General features: G+C 43.7%; 1 protein-coding gene across 31 annotated transcripts in view; it reads right to left on the bottom strand.

Moving 5' to 3' along the window:
- Nucleotides 1-20,553, bottom strand: part of LOC139760660 (uncharacterized) — a 152,603-nt gene that overhangs the window by 74,695 nt on the left and 57,355 nt on the right. For 14 of the 31 annotated variants that reach the window (XM_071684116.1, XM_071684117.1, XM_071684120.1 and 11 more), the window contains 4 exons: nt 20,446-20,550; nt 8,719-8,849; nt 6,922-7,034; nt 2,284-2,352 (listed from right to left, as the gene is read on the bottom strand). In XM_071684116.1, the coding sequence (XP_071540217.1) occupies nt 2,284-2,352; nt 6,922-7,034; nt 8,719-8,849; nt 20,446-20,550 (418 nt within the window). Of the gene's footprint in view, nt 1-2,283; nt 2,353-6,921; nt 7,035-8,718; nt 8,850-12,667; nt 12,710-20,445; nt 20,551-20,553 lie in introns of all 31 variants that reach the window. The other 17 variants (XM_071684130.1, XM_071684131.1, XM_071684134.1 and 14 more) reach the window with 8 other exon arrangements.

Genomic DNA, 20,553 nt, shown 5'->3' with positions numbered 1-20,553 from the left:
CGTCCGGCGTTCCCAGAATGTCCGGGGCTTCAAGGTTATACTGTCACGAAGGAGAGTGAAGGAAGGATAAACAAAAAAACAGACATATTGCGTGTATATATAGATTGATGCATGATGTGTGTTCCGTTGTGCGCGCGCTTTCTGTGCCCTTCTATCATACTAGATTTGAGGAACTTTCAAACCAATCTTAACCAGATATAATGGTAACACGAATAATGTTTAGATGTCTGTAGTAGTACAGAAGCCAGTAGAAGTACGGTTCGATACAGAGAAAAATAATAATGAGAAAAATAATAATGGTTTCCTTATAGCTGGTTCAAAAGCATCATTTACAAAGTTAACCAAACACAATGGCTTTGCCAAGATGATCATGTTAAAATATGTGATCAAATTCCATGAACATTCCATGATACTAAAATAAAACATTTAAAAATTGAAAACAATTTACTTCTCTCGAATATAAAAAAAAAGTTGAAATTATCAAGTTTAATGACGTTTTGTTTTCCATATGATTGTACAATAACAGGACCGCAACAGCCGACGGAACTTAGCTCTAAAATGAGAACATTTGTCATACTCATTCTAAACAAGAGATAATGTGCAAATGACGCTACAACTGAGACACGATACACTGGAAAAGTTTTCCTTTGTTAAGGATAACAAGAATACTATGAAGCGCCCGTCCAGTTGCTGATCATTAACTCCCTTCCTCCACCTGACCCTCGTGACCTAAGATGACCTGGGTCGCCCATGTCCCTGTGTAGATTACTATGGGTCATTCACGTCACACTTTACTGCTTATCTACGCATATTTCCAAGAGTGGCACGGCCTCCACGCCTCGACACGATGTCACATCCTGTCATCCAGGGTACGACCCTGTCTTGACCTAACCTTATTTATTCTTTCACCTTTCATACGGCTTATACTTCTTGACCTTACCTTTACCTGCAATTCAATGGAACTTCTTACCACCCATGACCTTTCCTAACATTCTCTAATCTTAATAACAATTCAAATTACCCGACCTAATCTTGCTATCACATGACCCCGGAGGGTTATTAAAACCTTGACCTCCATCTAGAGGACAAACCACAAGTATTTCACAACTGGGCGTGTATTACAGAGATCAACAAAACGAAGGAACAAAGATGTAATCTAAACCATAAACATACATCCATGAAGGGGGAGGGAGAACATACTTCTTTGACCACTTGAACACGATGCTACGAACCTTAGTTACGACGACCTGGCCTTTGCCATGACCCTTAAGGGTCAGATGAGTAACTCAAAGGTCGTACCGTCGCGCTCAAGGGTCATACCTTGGTAAGCAAGGCACAATAAAGAGGAGGAGCAGGAACTAGGTCATTACCTGATGGTAGCAGATCCGTCAACAAAGATGATAGTTTCAACTCATGTAACTTGTGGCTGTCGTCACTCACCATCAAGGAGAAAACCTCTAATTAACACACAAGTAAACCCCACTAACTCCTGCCGGTGAGGCTCGTAACTCACAATGGCGATCATCGGGCAGAAACAGTTGTCACACAAATCAAAGATGCAACAGACCTCACTACTTAGTGTTACTTATAATATACTGGGTCAGTAACTCAATTAGTATTAATAACACTGCATTCAAACAGTTTTTAATTAAACTTTTCTAACACAATGTAAAGACTGATCACACACCATTACACTTTACATAAATTCTTACACTCGCAGCGTGTAAACAACGTTTAAAAGAACATGCAATGTAAAAGAAAAAAAGCCATAGGGTGGTAAAAAAAAAAAAAACGTTTACACCCTCGTATGGTATAAACATGGGGGACAGGTGCATCGACCGGCCCACAACACAGGTGTTCCATGCCATCCCTAATAAACACAGGAAAAATACGCCACCATGTACAGTTAGTAAATGCCACAGTCGATATATATATACATATATATATATATATATATATATATATATATATATATATATATATATATATATATATATAGTAACTACCAACGATTGCTCTAGTTAATCGATACAAACAAAAAAAAAAGTTAATGAGAACAACAAACAAGATAAGCTGGTAATAAACAATCAAACAATTCACGCGTCATTAATAAAAAAAAACAAAATAGGGCGATCAGTCAATCAAGTTATGAGAGTACGTTCAGGACACGCAAGCAATAAGAGAGAGAGAGAGAGAGAGAGAGAGAGAGAGAGAGAGAGAGAGAGAGAGAGAGAGAGAGAGAGAGAGAGAGAGAGAGAGAGAGAGAGAGGTGGCACGACTCACATCGGACGACGTCGTCGGGCAGGGCCTGTGGCTTGGATTCCAATACGATCATCTTGGGTCGGCGCATCACTACCGGGGCGAACACACGCTGGGGTTAGCCGGGCCCGTAACACACCAACCCACCCTAGCACACATCTCTTCCGCTACACATCTTACACTGCTGTCATGCTGACCACATATCAATTACACGATGATGACAACTCTTCGCAACATTTCCGAAACACTTGTTATACGATGGCGAAATAACTGACAAGCATACGACACATCCGCCACACAAATAACTCACTGAAATAATGACGATACACTTTTAACACCCCAATAACTACAGACACTCTAGAATCTATGACACTCCCAAACCTTGTGCTGACATACTCCCAAAATACTTAACTAAACATATCTCTGCCACAGGCATTACAACTGACACACTAACAATGCACCTGAGTCAATGACGATATGTCATATTCCCGACATATGTTAAAATGTCATATTATTCTCGCCGCACGAGTCTGACGACATCCCTGACAATACACATATTCCCATCTTAGGCTCCCGACACATATCTGAGACTCGAAACAACTGACATTCCCATCTCTGAAACTCCCGACGCAGTACTGACACTCCTGACGTATCGTGCATTCCCAGTACATCTCAGAGCAGAGTCATGACACATTTGATATCCACATCAAATCGCTGACACTCCCGACCTTTGACATATGCTGCCGACTCGTATGTCACCCTCCATAAACATCAAACAGTCCCGGCACAACTGACACACAACTAACGTACCCCACACATATCAGACACCGACAAATCTAAAACAGAACACGTCACATTCCCGACACACTAACAACACATCTGACACCACACCAACACATTTCTGCCAACTGACAAATAACCCAGACATTACCGATAAATCTACGACACCCCGAACAATTATCAGCTGACAATCAAAACAGCTCTGAGCAAACTTCTGACACTCACACCACTTAATACCCGATGCACCTAACACTCTTAACAAATCTATGACACATCCTGATACCATCCAATACTATATGAAATCACACACCCAAGTCATAACACTATCCGACGCATCGTAGTGTACCAAGAATTTTATGTAGTAACAACACTATACTTGCGAGACTCAACTCCATACGTGTACTCAGCATTCACATCATCATACATATTTGAAAAATTAAAACAACACACAAAATCTACCTTACCGCTCATATTAATATGTATATATGTTACCATTTAAACTAACACACTAATATACCCAACATATCAGCTTACAAAATATACACCCGCAATCAAAACCGATACCCAACCATACAAATTCACACAAATTCCGGCGCTTAAAATGACATACACTTCAATACACCTATGCAAAGTACGCCATTATCTCACACACACTGTAAAACTGGCACCCACACACACACACACTGAGTCACGGGGACGATAGTAACTATTCAATGGATGGCAGGAGTAATCCGACAAGCTGCGTCCTTCATGGCTACACACTCCTCAGGCACGTCGCTTGTGTAAGTCTGTTGCACTTCCTCCTCCCCCTCTAACGAGAGATCAGTATGAAGCCCACACCACACTCATCAAAGTAACATACACACTAAATATCTACCTCCCCATCGACCACCGTTTAAACTCAGATAATTTACGGAATGAAGACAACGTACTACATTAACATAAAATCTTTGAGAATGTAACATAAGTACAAGTAATATATGACATTTACCTCTCTTGACCATCTCAAAATCTCATGCATCAGCAACCTTTACACTACCACCAATCGTCCCCTCGGTAAAACACTAGTCATTAACACCATCATGGGATGTACTTGAAGAAATGCATACAAATATCTATCAAATATACATATCAGTAGCGGCGGCTTGGGGCGGTAGATAGGAAGCACCCACTCTGAAAAGCAGTAGGACTTAGCCCTACATTTTGTTTAGACTTACTTGTATAGAATTGCAATATGCTGCATCGTTGTGAAAGCTCTAGCTCCAGTGACCCCCCCCCCCCCCACACACACACACTTTCTTTAAGCTGCCGCCGTCTCTACATATACACATAAAAAATTTACTACACCGATACACCAAACACCGTCACTGCCGAATAAACTTCATAAAAGATCAACCTGCTCATCTCGCAGTCTCATTTACTCTTCCTAACTGCAGTACCGTCCATTACTATACATACACGCCAGCTATTCATCTATGTACACAAAATATAAAAGATCTTAAAAAGTAATCAAAGCATATTGGCTATATTTACATCTACACCGCAAGAACAAAGCCTGTAAACAGAAAATTTACATTAAAGATACACACAATGCGGGCATAATAGTGTAGATAAATGGAAAGGACATTACCGATTCACAGAAGGTATACACACAAACATACAAATGATACAAATACCAAAGTAATGCACGGACGTTCGATATGTACATACGTTACATGTACAGCCCATTAGTACAGTACATACACCTATGAAGTCATAGTTAACAACACCGGGGATGGCTAGACTATGTCGGAGGTGATGCTCTTTAAGAACGTATGAAGCAGACACCAGAACCTCACTAGCAGTTCCCAGCCACACCCACACTTAACACACAACTATTTGGCACGAAGCACAGCTCATCACATAGCACGTAACACTGAAAATAACACGATATGTAATACATATTTGAGGAGGAGTAGAGTTGAGGATGCCCGACTGGCGCGCGTGGCTGCACTGTTGTGATCACTGCCCGTTGCCACACGTCGCTACAAACAAAAATTATCAGCCGGGACGCTCGCATGACCATTTTTTTTCTATTATTATTTCTATCTCATCACTCCACGTATAATCGTTTGGGTTCCTTTGTGGATTAATGATCACTGGGATCTGCTCATGGACAAAATTTTAGGTTTAATACCAATTAAACTTAGAAGTTATTTTTGCCCAGTGGGCGATGACTGCAGACTGGATGTGAAATTTGGGCTCGAGTAATTGATGAGCGTGACGTCAAATGATAGTGTTATGGGGGTTGTTCCCGGCGTCGCTGGGTGATGGACAGACTGCTCATCAAGCCAGATTGTGATAAGCTAAAGCTGGGATCACAGAACACGAAGTGGAACCTAACACATACTAACACCAGTCACTCGTATCTTAGAAAAATCTTTGTACCCACATCCTCTTACCCTGACCCTACATAAACAATGTCGCATAACATCACCATCCACTGCAATAGCACAAACTACATCACATAAAACAACACACCAGCAGGAAACTGCATACACGCACAAACACATACACTGCACCACAGGCTGCACCACGGACACAAAACTAGCCCCCGCAGATGATGCCCAACTGACCAGATCGACAACAATACACGGGAGCCATGACGGCCACACGCAAACACCAGCTAGTGAAGCCGGTTTACAAGACGGTGCTGGGGATACAGGTGGACACAGAATAATCCATGGCAGAAAAACAAGGGTGATGGGGATACAGGGAAATGGGGAATACATAAACACGTTAAAACATACAAGAATTGTATACAGGCAGATATGTCGCGCGTCTTGGGTGACTGATGATACAGATGTCACTTGTGGGAATATGTGGATATCTAGGGTACGTGTGGTTATCCACCCTACGTATGGATATCCATACACGGTATAAAAGATGCACGTGACCCAATTCTCGATCAAAGGGGAATATCCTCAATGTGGATACACAGGGATCAAGATACTGAGAGGAAAAACTAAATGAAAAAAAAAGGTATAGAGTACACACGAACGCCGGGGATGATCCCTGAGGTGAGAGAGTGCTGAGTCATACAAGAGTCAGGTAAAGGACAAAGTGAATCAGGTGAGTCACTTGTTATATACGAGTCACGTGAGAGATGGATGAGTAAGATGAGTCAGGCGAGAGATGGATTATGTTAAAGATGAGTAACAAGAGACATGAGTTATGTGAGAGACGGATAATGAGATAAAGATAATTTAGTCAAGTGAAACAAGGACAGCGTGAGACATGAGTCAGGTGAGAGACATGGTGACATAACACGTGGAGTAACAGACATCACAGAAACAAGCTGATGTGATGTTTACGGTGAACAAGATCCAGAGAACATATGTAATTAAGACAGAAGTGAGAACCACTAAAAACAAGGTAAGTCACTGTTTCCAGTGATTAGATATAGATAGATAGATAGATAGATAGAGAGAGAGAGAGAGAGAGAGAGAGAGAGAGAGAGAGAGAGAGAGAGAGAGAGAGAGAGAGAGAGAGAGAGAGAGAGAGAGAGAGTCTTTAAAGTTAAACTGGTCCGACACAAGCAATGTTTGGATTACCAGAAGTGAAGGACTGGGGAAGAAAACGAGTGAGATAAACAAATCTTGAGAGACAAACATGATATATGTCTATTATCAAAGACCGGAGAGACGATCACAGTGCTTAAAATGAGAGGCGAACGAGACTATGAAATACAAGAGTCTCAAGGCAGATTTACAAAGAAAAAACTTGTTCACACTGAAAAGTAAAGAGTTATTAGAGATATTCGGGAAATATATGGGAGACAAAAGGGCCATGAAGGAGACATCCGAGTCAAAAACGTTAAAGGAGACAGAGGGGCATACTCACAGCGTTCCCTGCGGGCCTCGTCTGGGTCCTCGATGACAGCTTTGGGTCGGAAAAGATCCTTGAAGTGTGGCTTGCAGTACAGGACGCCCTCGTGGCTCTGGTAAGTCTCCAACCTGACGGTGCGGGAGGCGCCAGCCTTACTTAAGTCTCCTGGTTAACACTTACACACACACGCACACGCCAGGGATAACCCGATCACCACATCCGCACTCAACCTGGTCATTACAACTGCACTCAAGCTGGTTATTAAAGGCGAAGCTGATCACAGCCATTTACACTCAAGCTTGGTTACTACACTTGGGCTCAGGCTGTCAAAACCACTTAACTCAGGCTCTCTTATTATAAACAGTTACATTCAGGCTGGTCCCCTACCATTTACAAGGGGGAACCACTCCACTTTCAGTTTACGGCTAATCACTATCACCTTACAATACAAGGCTATTCACTATCATCTACAATATAGGAATGGTCAGTACCACTGAAAATATACGACTGGTCACTATATCAAACATTGATTATCACAATATATGACTATTCACTAACATTCACGTGAGAAGTGACCAATAATATTCAAATTATAAGGCTGGTCACTATCATCCACGATATAAGACTGGTCAATGTCACCCACAAAAAGGACTAGTCATTATCATCCGCAATAAATAACTGGTCACTATCATCCACAATATAAGAATGGGTACTGTCATTTACAAAATAAACTGGTCATCATCATTCGCGATGAAAGACCACCATTATCCACACTGCAAGATTGGTTACTATCATTTACAATATAAGACCAGAGTCACTATCACCAACAATACAAGATTGGTCACTATCATCTCACGACAAACTAGCTATATAATGAAGTAATCTCACCACTCTCCTAATCAAAATGGTTGATCACCTACACATGCAATCGACCCTGGCGGTTGTGCTAAAGCTCACACACAACACACGAACAAACATGTTATACAGCAAAGATGAATAATACACACACACACACACACACACACGCACACACAACAATGGATATTCAGCAACGAATTTCATCCTGAGTCTGCGGACGGCCGTCTCCATCTCGGGTTTCTTTCTGACTAATAATAGCATTTTCCTGCTTCTTATCTTTCGTCTACCTTGATTATTGGTTGCAATATCAATATCTAATTTCTCTCATGTTACTTTCTCTATTTCTATTGCTCTTACCACGAGGAAGTAACGAGTGTTTTCCCACAAATCAGCGTTACTGAGGCAATCTGATAACGTATTGGGGTTAACTATACACAGGGAACTCGACTTGATAAATTTGTTGGCATAATTCGATATCTAATAACGATGAGAAGTAACAGTTTCTTACATAGATCATATCAATATCAAATACTGAAAAGAAAATGACTTTTATAAACGGTTCCGTGTAGGGTTCCTTGTTCCCCGGAACTGCTCCAGTCTCCAGGATCGAGGCAACAAATTACCATGTCTTCCCGATATAAGCAAATCCACCTGGGCTGGTAACCGAGTCATATATTTTTATGAATGTCATTATGGCCGTCACACACGGCTACAACCGTCACCCTAACTCATCACCGCTATCATCCAACTCATTAACGATATTTACACTAAAATATATATAAAAAAGGTCGGTTATTCATGAAAAAAAAAATGGTACCGCTGCTCGTAATCCTAAACAATCTACCAAAACTATTTATTTTTTGTGAATAAACACCATAATGAAATACCTCAGATTTCAATAATGGCCTCAAGGTTGGCATGAGCCACATAAACAATAATGATGTCTTTACTTACGTCAGGATGGTATTGCACTCCTTACAGCGGAAACAGTTCTTGTGCCATGACGCCTTCTCCGCTACAATCTTCTCCATCTGGAACACCTGCTTACCACACTGCCGGCACTCGCTGGGCACCTGTGTAACCTGCTGACGGCCAACACGAGTACACTTGTTAAACATCTATCACTGCAGATGTTGCTACCCACAACACCACTGGTTCATCATACATCAACAACCAGTGTGGTTATGGGTTCACCACTTCATCTGTCACACACTCGCCCAGACAAGTGCACCAATTTCCGTACATTTGTTGTGTTCACTGTCCGTAATGGTGGCAATGAATGCACATATAAAAAATTGCGTGTTTCACACAGTTACTTCTGTCACATGCTAATGTAACTTCTGTGCTATAAGATAGTCAAGGTTACACTCCTTACTATCATCTTTGAAAGTAATATCCTTTGTTTAAAAGGAATTTTAAGGCACAAAGTATTCTAACACTGTAAAATGAAATTCTTTTGCATTTCTATAACTAATACATAAACAACACAGCAAAATGTTAAGGTAAGTTTTAATAATATAATACAGGAACCTTTAGAGCAGGGATCTTACATACATACAGTACACACGTAAATGTAGTAATCTGTTAGGTGGTGATTACACATAAAGCGACATCATGACATATATAATATGTACGTCAAGATTTGTAAAGCGTCAGAAGAAGAACCATATTTACATAAGAGTATCACAACACGTATCATCATCCATAAACTGCAGCGCCCGACGTAACACGCATCGGACGAACCAGGATTAGAGCATCGTTACTCACAATTTGGCTGAATAACCTTCAGCAGATGACTACCACAAAATCTAGCAAACGTCATATACGCGCAAACACACATATAAAAACATACCAATGGAATTATTAGTGTTCACGGAAGCAACAAATCAATAATTAACAATATAAGCGTAAAACAGTACAGGTAAGGATAAAAAAAAAAAAACTAAATATCACATTTAAACCTACTGTAAGACTAGGTACAACAGATTGAATACATATTAAAAAGTTAAGTATTTAAGACTATAAATAACACTGGAGACTATTCACAATATGCTGTGTTGGGCCCCACACTACTTTTAATGATGTCAGTTGAAGTAACAGAAAGGGAAAGGAGATGAAGATAAAGAAGTTAATTAACGAAAACAAGAATATTTATAATCAGAAGAAACAAAGAAGAGATATTTCACTGAAGAAGACAAATATTTATAGCGAACAAAGGAACACACATACAGTGATTATAAAAGCAAAAATGTATGCAATAAGTAGGAGTGATGATATACAGGTGGTACCATAACTTATCTACCCGAGGAAAACGAGGAATGGAGTTAATTATGATTACAAACAGAAACAGTATTAAAATAAAGAGCAGGATACAGAAAATGTTGGTATGAGAAACTAAAGAGAAAGCAGCCGGAGAAGCTAAGAAACACGGAATGAAAGGAAAAACTCGCAGTAAATGAAGACACATGGAACAGAAATAAAGATAAATGCAAACAGGTAAAAAAATTAATAAAATGTGAAAAAAAAACCGGGATGAGTCCCATCAGGGTGTATATCCAAGAGACTTGCTCTTGGTATTGTCCTTTTTTCCCCGAAAAATAACAAAAACATCCCACAACGTACAATGTTATTGTTTACGTGACGTCACCTACACAAATGACGGGGTGCAATCCGACCTTGAATCCGGATGCCATACCTAAATCATAATTTCCTACTTCGATTTCATGTCCTGAAACTTACAGGAAACACGCAATAAATGCATGAAAATATTTGATGAAGGATTATCATGGCTGCCATTTTGTCTGGCAATGAGAGCATCCAATCTGAATATCAATCAATGTGTATCCACAATTTCTAGGTCAACATTATAAATCCTCCGGAAATTTCTGTGTATTTATGACCACCATAAAATACTCTAAAGTATGAAGAGCATGGGCTGTAGATACTGGACGAGACACTTGGGAACAGTCACGTTGTTCTCAAGCGTTTCCTGTGGTTCCTGACCATGGCTGAAGGACAGACACATATATAAAACGAAAAATACATATCACATAAATAAACCCGCTGAACTACCGCAGAACGGCAGACATTGCAGCCATACCTCCTGAATTCTCATAAGTTTGTGTTTTGCATTACCTCCACCGAACGGCAAATTAATTAACATAGCAAAGCATGGCTCTCTATATACTTAGCACCGGATGTAGATCCAAATTTAACAAAGCAGCCAGGCAGTAGAGCCAAGAACAATATGGAAGGTGACGGGTTATCTTAAAGGTGGGGGGACGAGCGACGGAGCTACAATTGTAAGTATCATGTCCACTGACACGGAAGAAGATGGAGGAGGGGAGGTGAGAGGGGAAGAGTGAGAATGGATGAGAAGCAGAGAATAAGAGACCAAGGGGAGGTAAAGTGCAGGCCCAGTACTGTTAAGTGTCACAACACGCGAGGGGTGGCCTTGTGAAGTATGGGTGGTACAATATGATAAATTTCAAACTGTAAGTTACTCGTGGGATTTGCGATTGGAAAATCGATGTGGTATACAGGGGACGACGTGTTGTTACTGGGCGCTTGCAAATGAGGCCGTTGTATGCTCCTGACGCCAGCCCAGCTACGAAGGGAGAGGTATATACATATATATATATATATATATATATATATATATATATATATATATATATATATATATATATATAAACCAGGATTACAAAGACTGTACATAAATTCAGAGGTCGATTTGTATTAAAGGGAAGCGTCTGGGGTCAGCGCAGGTCAAGGTTGACACAGTGCGTAAACGGGTGAGGAAGGAGGCAGGGTGCGTGGGGTGGGAGCAGGTAAACGCGAACGAAGGTCACAAGGGAGGGTAACCTTGGACACAATGGACCAGCTGGACGGGGGGGACGAAGGCCGGAAATAATCATATCCTGCGTCACGTCGCCTTAACCACGTCCAGTTAAAAGGCTGACGTGGCTGGCACAGCCCTCAACCCTCGCCTGTCCATCATGGGACGGGAAAGGTGGGGTGGGGTGGGGGGTAGGGGGATGAAGACTCCAACAAGGTCATAGCGGAGGGGGGGGGGGGGATGAAGGTGAGGTGACTCAGCGGCAGTGGTCATCATCCGCTCATGACGCACCACCGTTCCCTCACCACCATCCTCCGTGGCTCACCAGCATTCTCTACCTCAAGGATGTCAGTCCTGCTGCTAATACTACGTTATCAAGAGTTACTACATGTCACATCAGTGCACCACATCTCTGCAGTCTTAAGTTCATTAAGTTTTGCTTTAAATCTAGAGATTTCCACCGAGATAAGTGTAAAGATTCTTTGTTCTCTAAATGTCGCCATCAATGGAAATTCTGTTTCACGCCATCTCCTCCTCTAATCTCATAATCATATATGTATATTTCATTGACACTAAACAACACTGTACAAATACACAATAAACTTAAGGCCCGTTCCACAGTAAAAAGAAAAAAAATCAATAATTCATATACTGAAGATATTTGACGAGACTAAAGTTAAAACAGAAAACGTATAAGAAATGATCACACGTACGGCACGCAAGCAATATCAGTAAATGATACACATGAAACTATTTAACAGTGCTTAATATTTACGATACGTTAAATGTGCAAGGGCAACATATACAACACCCAGTACATAAAAGATATAACAGAGAAAGGCTGAAGAAAGAATTATATATACATCATCTATTGAGTTCGAAGACTTAACACATTTTGAGTACAGTATTAGTCATCGCACTTGTAAGGTTAGTCATCATACTCATGAAGGAGTTGGTTAAATCGTCGGACTCAAGATAGTGAAGATAAGACTTGAAAGTGGCCTACTGTATGTACAGGGTAGCATAGTGTGACCCACTGTGCAGGCCACCGTGGCGACTACTTACACCATCATGCAGGTCCAGGAGGGAGTACAGAGGGAAGGGGTCCTGTCCCGTCACCAGCACCACGTACAGCAGCGTGCACAAGCCGGTCGCGGTGCGCACACGGTCACGGAGTAAGTGCACACACAATCATGGAGAACGTGCACACAGGCAGGCATGAGGTGCACAAGGTCAGAGTCGGTGCACACACCCAGTAAGTGAAGTGCATAGTTATGGAGTTAGTGCAACACACAGAATTGTTCACACGGTCAGAGGGTCGGTGCGGTCATGGACCAGGTGCACACGCAGGCACGTGCACACACACACACACACGAACGTATTGTTAGTGAGTGAAGAACCACGTCATGCACGGGTCAGGTCAGGTCAGGCAGCAACGGAGCAACAGATGTGCGACAGGGAGGGTTAGTGAGACCATCCATGACGTCAAAGGTTACACAGGGTCAGAGAAATATAAACAACACAGTTAGGAAATATAAAAATCTATTTTCGTAAGCTCTGGGAGGGCGAAAGAGGACGTAACATCAACAAGTAAAGGATGTCAGGTAACAGTCAAGTCCAGTACGATTGAGAAGTGACAGGAGGAGGTCATGTAACACTACAGCCGAGATGTACACGTCAGGCCCGTCTGGTGACCTGATGTATCTGGGGATGGTGGTGACCTGGGGCCAGGTCATGGAGAAACACACGCATGACCCCTGTAAGCTGTTATGGTTCCCCGGAACCCAGCAGATGGTATGGGTGCCGTCACGCACCTCGACCCCGATACTTGCACCCTGTGACCGCTACAGCGAACTCGGGCGCCCGACAGTGGGATGGCCCATCCTACGGTTCTGTGACTTCGTTTGATCCCAGGATGTGTGGTCCTCCTCACAACTGGGTCGCGTGACTTAAAGTAACACACCACCCACCCCCAACCACCGTCTTTTTATGACTTTAGGTCACGTAACTTCATCTGACTCAAGGTTAAGTTATCCCATGACACATACGTCATCTCAAGTAAGCCTTGGTAACGTCTTACGAAACACTCATATGTCACATGGCAACGTTCTGAGACCTCATCTGACGCAGGCATGCGTGACCCTATTTGGTTCAGACATATGACCTCACTTAACATGACCCAGTGACCTCCTATGACCCAGAGATGGGTGACCCCGTCTGACCCAGGAATGTAATCTCGCTTCTCAGAATCATATGAATCAGGGCTGAATGGTATCATATGGCCTTGATCCAAGTGACCCCAGACGACCAGGGGTGGTGGGGTGTGACCTGCTACATACAACTATCTAAAACAAAAAGTGACCTAACTGACCGAGGTCAGCGAAATCACTTAAGTCTGTTTCTGTTGCCGATTTCAACATCACATGTATTACATCTGGCAGTACAGTCTACTGGAATGGATAACGGTGCGGCATTCATCCATCATACTTCGGAGACCACATCAACTGGCAGACGAGGTACTTGTTAAATGATCGATGATTCTGATGACCAAATGAGGTCACTGTAAACCCATCTAGGTCACTGGGTTGACCCACCAAGGTCACTAGATAAGCTGAGTCACCTAGATCGCTGTGTTGACCCACCAAAGTCATCTCGTTGACCCACATAGGTCACTTAGGAAGCTGACAAGGGATTACGATGACCCGGTAGAGTCAGTGTGAGACTATTGCTGACAGAAAAAAAAAATAATAATAATTAATGAATAATAATAATAATGATGAAACTATAATAATATAATAATAATAATAATAATAATAATAATAATAATAATAAATGTTCATGAGACAGGAGGAACACGAAGTGCTCGCGACAGATGTATGTACTACCGTCTGGTCTTCACTAAAACAAGTGGGCACAAACAATACAGTGGTTACCACTAGTAGCTGTTCAACTGGTGCGTAACAAGAGGAAAACAATGTTCCAACTACCGCAGAGGTGCATCTAACACGTAATTACGGTGGCGAGGTAGCGTGCACTGGGCAGGTAGCTCAGGTGAGGTGGCATGGCGGCAGACTCTGTCGTTTACATCACTGTCCGGGGGATCCTGGGAGGGACGCCACGCCCTCCACACGTCGTCTGCCAGCGACCCTGTGGCGCGACTCTCATCCCTCGGTCATATATTCAAAAAAAAAAAAAAAAAAAAAACCATCTCGAGATCATTCTCTCTTCGTTAATCAGCCTGTTAAAGACGTGCATGATGACCCAAGCTGTTTCATGAACTGACTCCTTACATAAATCGTAGGATAAACTTTCTCGTTAAATGTTAACAGGAAAGAACATTTGTGTTAAGGTTTTAAATTTTGGCGGGAATCTGATAACCAGTAAGAAGCAGGGATTAAAAAATAATCTTTGATCCTCTATATCGGAAAATCTCGAGATGTTTTTTTTTTTAATGAGACTTTGCTCGCATCAGGTGTGCAGGAGCCAGCCGTGGCTCCTGTACAGTGGACAGGCCCGCCCGACCATCTAGTGAGTGTTTGGTCTGAGCGGGTGGAGTCGCGCCGCAGCGGCTTCTTGTGCCGGGCTGGGCGACGCAGGGTGCGGTGAAGGAGAATCTTGGGGAAAAATATGCAAGGATGACATAAGTTTGACACAATACCCGCTTATGGTGTACCGTTCGTAGCAACTCCTGAAAGATCTGGGCGAGCGCGTGAACCCTCAGCTGTGGCGGCGTGCGAGAGACAGACAAAAAGGGTTAGTACGGTACACACAAACATACGTAACACAACATCCATAACCACAGTACGCACAGCAGCACCTGGGTAAGGACTATACACACATACACACACACACACACACACAATGTTCACAATATTTTCATGCCCAAGGTTAACTCGAGTCTTCAGAAAGTACATACAACTTGAAGGCTGCACGGAATACATCATGCAAGGACTAATTGATATTCTATCATTACTACCACAACTTCTGCTGCCCTGGTCCTGTCTGATGGTAACAACCCTTCAACTTTCCCAACTCCGTCACTATCCACCACACTAGTCACACCACTAGCCTGACTCACACAACACAGCCAAGGATAAGAAAGGTAAAATGGGGGAGGGAGAGAATCCTTAAGACTACCAGACCTTCCCATGTCGATCTAACAACGGCTCCCGGAGAGGTCAGGTCAGTCTCGAGTTACGTAAGAATGCGAAAAAAAAAGGATTCACGTCCGAGTAAGGCTGAGCCTGGCTTAATCCGGCACGGCAACACCACCATACATACCCTCCCGGGGTCACGATCACACCAGATAACTGATAATTAAATGAGGCATCTGCTCCCCTAACCCCATTACTGCCTCGTCCATTAACACCGCCCTGGTGAGGCCACACCATGTCTCCCACACAGAGGGACATCATACTTCACCACAGCCACACCATCACCGCGACACCACAGTGCCCATCATGGAAGTATATGGATCAGGAAATTCTGAAGTTTGATCACTGGACTTAACAGAGAGGGTCCAGATAATGGCAAGAAGGATGGTGTACGAGAATCAAGGCAACTGATTAACAGGGAAAGGATTAAGAGTCTTATAAATTTGCTTACCATGAAAAGAAGAGTGAGGGGTGACTTGATCACCTTTAAGTTTTCACCTAGTCGGACGAAGTCAACAGTGAGCAAATGTAAAGACAGAAGAACCAGCGGCCACAAGATGAAGATAAGCAGGGAAGTAGTACTTTTATAGCACGAGTGTAGTGGAGGAATGGAAGGAAGTGAATGAGTTTCTCAATGCCAAAAGCATACATAAGTCTACAACGTTGTACAGACAAGAGATGAGCACAAGAAGCAGGATCCATCAATGAAGAACTCAGGCCCATACAGTACAAATAGGGAATTACATGTTCCACACAATGGCCACACCACCATACTACCCACACTATGACAACACATCTCCCAAACCTCCCTCAATATGACCATCTCTCTCACCGTGACTACACCACACCTCTCAAACTACACACACAGCCCATCTGCCACAGTATGACCACGGTGTCCCAGCATGACGTGGCCGGGCCATAAACCTAAGCTCGGTGGTATGATTGCAGGGGTTGGGTGGCGACCCCGTTATTGACCCGCCAGTCCTTCAGGTCTCCCCCACCTCTGGCACTTAACCAGGGCCCTTAGCCCTTCCCTACGGCCCTAACCCTCTCTGGCAACCCTCCTTCCTAAAGCAACACCCAGCCCATACCTACCGCCCTGACCCTCACTTGAGGGCCTTGTTCCTACCGTTGTACGTGGCCCTTCTCTACAGTCCCTGCTCCTAACGCTACACCTTACCCTCCACCTGAAGCAATATGCATGACGCAAACTCATAACCCCACAAAATGCGATTTTACCTTTCGACTTGACCCATTCCCTTATCTATGGCCCTGAACCACATCTTGACCCTTACGCCATACCCGGGCCTAACCTGTAACCGTGACCCTCAACACTACACCAGGCCCCAACCTGTAACCCTGATTCTTAAACCTACACTAGACTCTAGCCTTTAACCAAAACCTTTAACCCTACACCACACCCTACCATGTAGCCCTCAACCTTATCTAACCCCTCTAACAGAGACGAATTGACCCCGAGCGTCCAGATGCAAGACTCATCAAAGCGGGAGACTTTTAATTAAGGTGAAAGGCTCGTGAATGAAGGCGGGAGACGTGAATTGAAGGATGAGGATCGTAGTGAAGGCAGCTAAGGTGATAGAGCTACCCGGGGCCAGCCAGCCAGTCAGCCACACAAAGGCGGCATCATAACTGTGATTGCAGCAGCCGACCTAACTCTTCCTTCCGCACGCCAACCCTCCTGGATAATCCGCCCCAACCCATCCTGCTGACCCTTCCATGTCTCTATCATAGGTCCTCCTGGGTCCGCAGTACAGGACCTCCTGGGTCCGCAGTACAGGTCGTCCTGGGTCCGCATTACTGGCTTCCATCGAGGTCACAGTGCATGGCGTGGCCAAGATACAGGTGTACGTAGTTATAAGGTGTTGAGGTGTACGGTCCACGTAGCACGGGGGCTGATAATAATGTTACCCACAGTGCAGGGAAGGTGGGCTACGTTACGGGGAGACGGCAAGGTGTATGGGCCACACTGCTGAAGCTGGTTGGGCCACAATTTAGGGGGTGTGTGGGTGTGGCCCATGGACCAGCAGGCCGTGATCCATGGCCCCAGAGGCAGAGGCTGACATGTTGAGGAGCCAGTGGCGTGCTGAGGCCGACGGGATTTATCATCAGGATGTCGGGAACCACAGGGAGTTACACACACACACACACACACACACATCCTTGCTGGCCTAGATATGGGAAGGTCAACATACGGCAAGGGGATGGTAGGAGGAAGGGAGTGGGGAGGGGCAGCGATGACATGCTGCAAAGGTTAATGGCACGACGGGGGAGCAAATCACCAGTGGCATGTGCACAGTACTGCCCTGTACAGCTCAGTCCCTCACGAGCCATTAATGTCCGTAACCTCGACACCTCTTAACCTGGCTAAATCTACCATACAAACCTTCTACCTTACCTTGATGATGAGCAGAGGGATACGCACTACCACCCACCCTCCTAGCTGACTCCCTTGCTACACCCAATACTCTGGAAGCTTAAACTAAGGTACATTTGCACACTATACTTATGTATATAACACTTGATAGTATACATACCTTCGCTCACATGTCTGTTAATACAGTCATACAAACATCTCCAGACAGACAGACAGACAGACAGACAGACAGACAGACACACACACACACAGATACAGAGACACAGACAAGGTCCAGGGGACGAGCCTCACTCATCCCACAGCCGCGCTACACTTCCCTACACTACATGTTGATTTGGGAAGCTCAGATTATTGTGTCAGTCTCAGGTCAGCCCTAAGACACGAGTGACCTTGGTCAGCCTCAGGAGGTCATTCATGGTCTAAGATAACAGAGGTAACTTTAGAAGTAATCTCTGGTCTGGCTCCGTGACCTGGCCCAGGCTAGAGGCAGCACAGGTGACAGGAGCTACAATGCATGACCTTATGGCGCGTTGGGATAAGCGAGGTCAGGATCCTTGGACGGGTGCGGGTCAAAACAGGGCAGTAAAGAAGTAAAATATGGTAAGTGAAACTAAAAGAACGTGTAACTAAGTTACAATGAAAATAAAAAAAAAACGAAATCCATAAACATTGCGCGTCGGTCACCACTTGATATAAACCCCAGAGAAAACTTCAAAATCTTCCCCTTACGCTCCAAGCCTTACGCGATAATGTGAAATTAATTCCTGACTGGTTATATAGATCAACAAGCTGTATATATTAGTTGGCGGGGTAATTACAGAGGCAATACCTGCCCCAGCTGCCACTGGAAGTCTCCCCACGGGACACAAGGAAGAGTCGTAATTATAAGGTCATTTCTCGAGCACGACAAGACGACCCCTAAGCACGACCTTTTGGGGTTCGATGGCACAACTTCTGACCTCACTTTTTAAGGTCCAGGTCAAAGGTTAGGACTTCCTACTCGGGGTACGTACCGCGGTGCTCGGGGGATTATGGCTCCCTGGTGCGACAGGGGCTAGCGACCCGCTAGATGGACAGTTAGCATGTTTAATTAACATTAAGCACCAGCGACGCCTCCAGACGTGCACGGGCCATGAACCCTGCCACCCACGCACTGGCTCACCAGCGACGGACAGAGAACTTGTGTGTGTGTGTGTTGGAAGAAGGGGAGACCCTCTTCCCGGCGGCGGCAAAGTACCCATGTCATGAGAGCTGGTGTTGCAAGGGCGTATGACATTAACAAGCAGCCGGTTTTCTGATGGCCAGGGAAAACGGGCAGTGCTGGGAGAGGCAAATGAATGTTTCCAAATTTAGGAGTGTTGCATGACCAGATGCCTGGCCAGCTACTAGGATACAGGGTCACAGGTAACGACCAAAACTTAACGACCTGCAGGATCAGGCTATGATCTTCTGCTAGAATACACATCCCTCACCCCGGACACGATCCTGGAAAGGATGTCCCCCCCCCCCCCCGCGGTTACCCCATCCGTACACGCCAGACGAAGCTAAACTATCCTTTCTCATCAAACTTTCATCCTCCTCAAGAACAATTTTTCACAATGCTTATGTCTTCATAACTTCCTTTTACAGATCGATATTCCGGAAAACCAACAGCCACGTCCCAGGGATTTTCTTTGAAGTCGATCGTCTCAAATAATGACCGAACACTAACTTAAAAAAACATTTACTAAACAAATAAGAAATTATAATAAAACTACCAAAATGGTAATAAAGACGTTTTCTATCATCTGATTAACATAAACATACGCCCTAATGTAACCTGGTAGGATATCTTATCAACTACTAAACAAACACACACACATACACACAAACATATACAACTTAACTTAGGGAATAGTTACTATAATCAGAAACATACTCGTGTTAATAACGTAACCAAGGCGGTTTAAAAAAAGTGAAAAAAATTATATAACAATCACCGTCGGGAACTTTTTTTTTTTTTAAGTCTACAAATCAGTCACAAACTCATAACAAATATGTTAAGTAACACCCACAAAGGAAACGGGTTAAAGCCATCGAACACAAACTTGCAAGTGTTAAAATCCGGTGTTGTAAATGTTAATCTGTTCTACGCTAAAAAAAGTAAACAAAGCGTGTTAATAATGAGAAACAAACGTTTTGCCAATCTAAGAAACGTTACCAAACTCAGAACAAAGCGTGTTAAAGAACGGTTACAACTCAGGTTAATCTGTGTGTGAGGTGCAGCACCACCATCGAGGTGGGTCTTGGGTTACCTTGGGCTTTTCGAACTTGCTCTTCATTTTGGAGGCATCAAAGGATCGGACCCGAGGCCCCACATGCTTCTCGAGAAGGTCGTCACGGTATTGGTAAGCCGCCTTCTA

The sequence above is a fragment of the Panulirus ornatus genome, chromosome 37 (genome assembly GCF_036320965.1).
Source record: "Panulirus ornatus isolate Po-2019 chromosome 37, ASM3632096v1, whole genome shotgun sequence".
In the NCBI taxonomy this organism is placed as follows: domain Eukaryota; kingdom Metazoa; phylum Arthropoda; class Malacostraca; order Decapoda; family Palinuridae; genus Panulirus; species Panulirus ornatus.
This window is presented reverse-complemented; position numbering and strand designations above follow the sequence as displayed.